This window comes from Adiantum capillus-veneris, chromosome 16 (assembly GCF_014529385.1).
Source record: "Adiantum capillus-veneris isolate H3 chromosome 16, ASM1452938v2, whole genome shotgun sequence".
Classification (NCBI taxonomy): Eukaryota; Viridiplantae; Streptophyta; class Polypodiopsida; order Polypodiales; family Pteridaceae; genus Adiantum; species Adiantum capillus-veneris.
In genome coordinates, this window is record NC_140946.1 from 96,933,026 (window position 1) to 96,938,573 (window position 5,548).

The 5,548-nt window shown below is 43.9% G+C and overlaps 1 protein-coding gene across 1 annotated transcript; it reads right to left on the reverse strand.

The window, feature by feature from the left end:
- Positions 1-2,750: 2,750 nt before the first annotated feature.
- LOC147439509 (uncharacterized) lies at positions 2,751-5,106 on the reverse strand. The gene has a single exon (XM_086485335.1). It carries the CDS (start codon positions 4,502-4,504, stop codon positions 3,269-3,271), a length of 1,236 nt encoding a protein of 411 aa, XP_086341461.1. The 5' UTR covers positions 4,505-5,106; the 3' UTR covers positions 2,751-3,268.
- Positions 5,107-5,548: the final 442 nt, after the last annotated feature.

Genomic DNA, 5,548 nt, shown 5'->3' on the forward strand with positions numbered 1-5,548 from the left:
TTCTCATGCTGACCCTTCTAAATAATCATCACAAGAAAACATTCCCGTCGTGTCCTCACTTATCCACGTGCAAGTCTTGACCCCATTCAACCTCCTGATGCTAGTGGATGTCATCTGACGCACCTCCTTACCTTATGGTGTGCACCCCGCTAATAGCTCTCAAGAATTTTTGCGCTCCACCAACTCCTCATTATTATAGAAAAACACACTTATACTGGTGGTAATGAAAATCGATGTACTATGTACACGTTGTCCTACCTGTACACATGTGGGCCCCACGTAACCACCTGGCTCTGAAAAATGGGAAATCCTTTATTCGATGCACCATGCATGTGTATGTACATATGCGCAATCACTTCTTCCAAAAAACTCCTAACATAATTTGCACATCCCCTAGCCTGCTAGATCATGAGACTCGTCGCATCACAGGTTTCCTCATCCCTCACAGACATTACTTGTTCTACAGACAACTCTTGCTCCACCATCATTAATCTAGCATGATATAATTCAAGACGCAATCTATTTACCTTTGACTTATGTAGAATCCCATCCAGGTTAGCCAGTTGATATGTACCATTCGAAAAACACTCCACTACCTTGAAAGGCCCTTCCCACTTAATTTGAAACTTCTTTTGGAATGTCTTGTCCAGCTTACTGTTGTAGCGCAAAACCAAGTCATGTTTCTTGATACCCTTACTTTTGACCTTTTCATTTATCTTTGACCCCCCTTGCCTAGACACTCTCTTAAAGAGGCTCCACATGAAGATAAATCAGAGAACATGGTAGAAATTACCACTCAACCGGCAATAACCCTTAACAAGAAAGATGAGAGTAAGGAGTTCTTCCCAAAAACCACCACAAAAATAACAAAAATTTCTTCTCAAGGGCCAATGTCTAGTATGGCCAAGGTAGCATTGATCTCTAAGCTGGCTGAGCATCTAAACAAGAAAATCATGTTGATAACTCACTGAGCATCTAAACAAGAAAATCATGCTGATAACTCTCAAATACGAGAGAGGAGAAGAGAACAATGCCAATCTTAGCCTAGCAATAGTTAGCATACAATAAGAGATGGAAAAAACAAGGAAGTGGTCTTCGACAATAAGCATTTGTTTGTTCTTCGAGAGTAAACATTTGATTGCTTCGACGACAGTAATTAGCCACAGACAAAGGCTCTTGCACAACAGATCGAATATTTCTCAATCATGACTTCTTTCAATACACCGATCTTTGACACACGCAAGAGTTTTCTTGCTGTGGCAACTGCGCCCAGGAAAGATCTCGCCGCTCGCCAAGATGCACGAATCACGGCCCTAGAGATTCAGATCCAAGAACTTGCTTTAGAGAATGCCGAGCTGAAAAAACGTTTGTGTAAGCTCGAAGATACAAAAGCAACGGAGAGTGAAACTTTGCTCGCAAAGAAACTCGAAGTTGAAGCTTTTCTCATCGAGACTGTCAAGACAACTCAGAAAGAAGCCAATGAGGCATCACATAGGAAGATTGAGAACGACATACAAGCAGCCTTACAAGAATGCCGGATACAAGAATCCCTTGCCCTCAAAATTAGGATTGGAGGACTCTCCTCACCATGGTGCACCGAAGAGGATTCCCTCGAAGAATCCATCGTCAAGCTCAACAACATTCTTCAACCAATCAACATTGAGCCCGACACTGTCTCTTGGATCAACGACACACATAGGCATGTGCCTCTTGGAAGGTGCATCCTCACTTTCAAGAACAAAGAAGAACGGACGAGGTTGCTACGCCAATCATATCACCTCAAAGGGACAAAGCTTTGGATTGCCGAAGAATTGACTACAAACCAACTCAAGCACAAAGCAAGCCAGCTCAAAAAGATGCATGAAGCTCGTAAACAAAGTAAATAGGCAATCTACCGTGGCGGTAAAGCCATCATTGAAGAGTTTCGAACTCGCAAGCCAGCTCCCCCTCTACCTGACCCCCCCTAGGTTTTGTTTTTTGTCTTGTATCCTTTCCTTTTCCTTTACCCCTAATGGACCCTCAGTCCCTAACTGATATGTAACTAACGCCTCCACCCCGAAAACACAGATGTAATGTTTTTGTTTTGGTCCCATGGGTCATATCTGACCTTCGTGGACGATAATTAAATCCATCTATCTATCTATCTCTCTCTCTCTCTCTCTCTCTCTCTCTCTCTCTCTCTCTCTCTCTCTCAGATAGACAACCAAAAGGATAAGGCAAAGAGAAAATATTAGTATCTTTAAGATAGACAACCAAAAGGATAAGGCAAGAGAAAATATTAGTATCTTTAACAGAGACGGTATCCACATAGAAGACGGAGATACATCATGCCTTGCACAACATTTTAAACGCCCTTTGACACAAGAACATGCATCATCATGTAAGCCCACATTGTGTAGTTATCCCCATCCAACTTGTCCTCCGCAACAAACCTCTTAAAACAATGCAAATACATTTTTACTTGGCCAGATCGAGAGAGAGAGAGAGAGAGAGAGAGAGAGAGATACTGTTTCTTTCCATCGCATGGCACTGTATCAGAAAAGCATCTCTTCCACATGAAGTCTGAACACTCGTCTCTCTCTCTCTCTCTCTCTCTCTCTCTCTCTCGGGAGTGCCAACAAGTCTCAGTTATACTCTATCCAATGTGCACAACATCAACAAAGTAACATCAAATGTAAAACCCCTTCAGCCCATGCAAAATTATATCAGCCACATTTACACACTGCCTTCATATTCTCAAAATATCCATGTGCACAACAAAAACAGGCATCAGTTTGACCCCTTTAACCAATGTCAGTATTACATTACGTACCATATTATCGGGTACTAATCTAAATTTCAGTAAAAATTATACAGGGGTTTTCAATCACCTACATTTGTACAGCAACATCTGTACAAAGTATTACAATCTCCCACAGTTTGTACAGAAACCTTTCAAACTTGCTTTGCAAATGTTATTGCACTCTCGCAACTTTCACAGCTTTTCAAGCTTCCGATTAATTTGATGAAACACGTTAAACTGCCAAATTTTAGGCATGCTTCAGGGGGGCCACAGCTACATCACTGCTGAACTGGCTAAGTTAAAAGTATTCTAAAGCATATAAATTATGACCCAGAGAGCTTTTGCACAGCTCTTTTAGGGTGATATCTCTGCAATCAAAGGAAGCGATCATATAATGGCAGGAAGATGCTTCGATCAGTTGCCTCATGTCCTGATGCTTGGACAACCAGCATATACTTAACTGAAAAATTGTATGGCTATGCTCATCTACTTTTCATACAATCCAGGCTGCAGTTGCGAAAGCGAGAGGAACTGGCCACCGGGTAGCTCCTCCCAATCACATACCTTCGTATCCGTCTGCACTTCATCATAACATGGATTCATGTGCAATTCTGCACCATAACAACCTTCACCTCCTAATCTCACCTCATCACCACAAACTCCTGTAAATGATGCGAGCTGATCGTCATAGTCATCGGACACTGCTAGATGAAACCTAGGTGTGTCTCCATTCACTGCTTGTGGAGTTAACACATCCCAGAGACAATCAACGGCCTCCCCCTTCACATCATTAAAATTCGACTCATTTAAAAGCTTTAGCATTTCCTCTGCATCAAAATAGTCCGACTCTTGCAATTGCAATCCATCGCTCCAATAAGTTTGTTGGGTGTCTGCCCGATTCCATGGTGAGGTGTTCAAATTCAAACACAAATCCGCAGAAGCGAGCTCATTCTTGCATTCAGCCCTTTCAGATAGAGTGCGATTGTCTGCCATGGCTGGAAACTGACTTGGGTTAGAGCCAACATGATCAACCACTTGAGTGTCACTGAAATGGCCTATGCCACTATACAGAGACGACACCTGCAGCTCGATGTCCTGTTCTTCCAGGCACAAACAAGGCACAGATGGTTTACTTTCTAAATGCTCATCCTCAGCAATCATATCCAGCGATCCTTCGCCCCTTGGTGCTCTTATCTCGGATGCATCCAAGTCTTCACAAGTGCTGTTGGTTACGCAAGAAGAAGACATCTCCGAGTACACACAACTTGAAGCACTATGCTCATATTCCACATTCTCCGTTTTGGGTGTCTTCAGGGGAGGGAGGGAGAGAACCGAGCACTCGAGTTCAGGGAGATTGAGGCGCGCGCAAGAACCATACAAAATTCTAGCAGCCTGGTCATAAGCAAGAGCAGCCTCTTTGGCTGTAGAGAAAGTTCCAAGCCAAAGCCTCTCACCTCTATTGGGCTCTCTTATTTCTGCAACCCATTTGCCCCATGTCCTTTGCCTCACTCCTCTGAAGCTACAATATGAATTCTCAGGGCCACCCTTGCCTTTCATGCAACCTTTCTTCGAGCCCTTTGCAGGTGCTTTCCGAACCTTCAAAGATGTACTTTTATCTTGCTTATGAGAATGTTGATTCTGCTCAGCCCACCAAGAGAGAATTTCTGCTACGGAAGAGCACCCATGTGGGCGCGGCTTTGTTGTCTTTCTGGTTCGCGGCATGCTCTGTAAGGGCTTCTCAGGGAGAGAGAGAGAGAACGCAAAAATGTGCACTATGGCTGTAAGGAAAGGTAGCTACTTGAGTAAAATGAGGACTCGTCGACTTGTAAATTGATAATGACCACAACCACTTGCAGCAGAGGCAATCGATATACACAAAGCTTCTTTGACAATCTGTGGGGAAAACAAGAAAATCCGATATGGAACTGAGGCCCGCCGAGAGAGATTATGGGCAAAATGACAGTTATAAAGGCAGAGCGTTGAAAAGGGGGCTGCGAAAGGGGCAAAGGCTGAAAGGTGGGCGATTCGTTGACACACAGGGAAAGGCTTTTAGGGTTTATCTGCTGGGGAAGGGGGAGAGAGAGAGAGAGAGAGAAGGGATGTGGGCCGCTGCGTGGCAAGAGCAAGAGCAGGGCATATGGGGGGGATGACTCAAGACTAAAACAGGGGATGTGGCGTGAATCTACGCACAAGTGCTGTTTGCTGGTGTGTTGGCGAAATGTGTGCGCGCGTGTATGTGGAAGTGTGGGTGCGTGTGAGAGAAGCTGCGCGCGCGCGTGTGCGCGAAAGAGCTGACGCAGAAGAGATATTGACGATCCTCTCCACGCCAGCATACAGACGAGATCGAGAACTGCGAAAGCGCGCCAGAGCGCCCTTTTCATGAAGCTTCGCAAGAAGCTTCCTTGCCCTTTTCATAAATTTTTGAACCCAAAAATATCTTTTCCCCGCACTTTTAAGCTTTTTTTTCCTTGTATGCCTTGCACTCCACGTAAGAGAAAGAGAGGTTTTAACCATAATCCCATTTAGATCTCAAAGCTCCATCCGGCAAGTCTTGAACTCAGAACGTATTATTATTAACAAGGGTGTTATTTATTAACGAGTCTTGCTTGGTAATAGGACATACCCAAATTAAGCACTTTTAAGCTTTTTTCCTTGTTGTGCCTTGCTCTCCACTGAAGAGAAAGAGAGAGGTTTTAACCACAATCCCATTACATCTCAAAGCTCCATCGGCCAAGTCTTGAACTCAAAACGTGTTGTTTATTAACA

What these genes read in the sequence shown, in the direction of transcription:
- LOC147439509 (XM_086485335.1), bottom strand. Translation starts at nt 4,504, where the DNA reads ATGCCGCGAACCAGAAAGACAACAAAGCCGCGCCCACATGGGTGCTCT.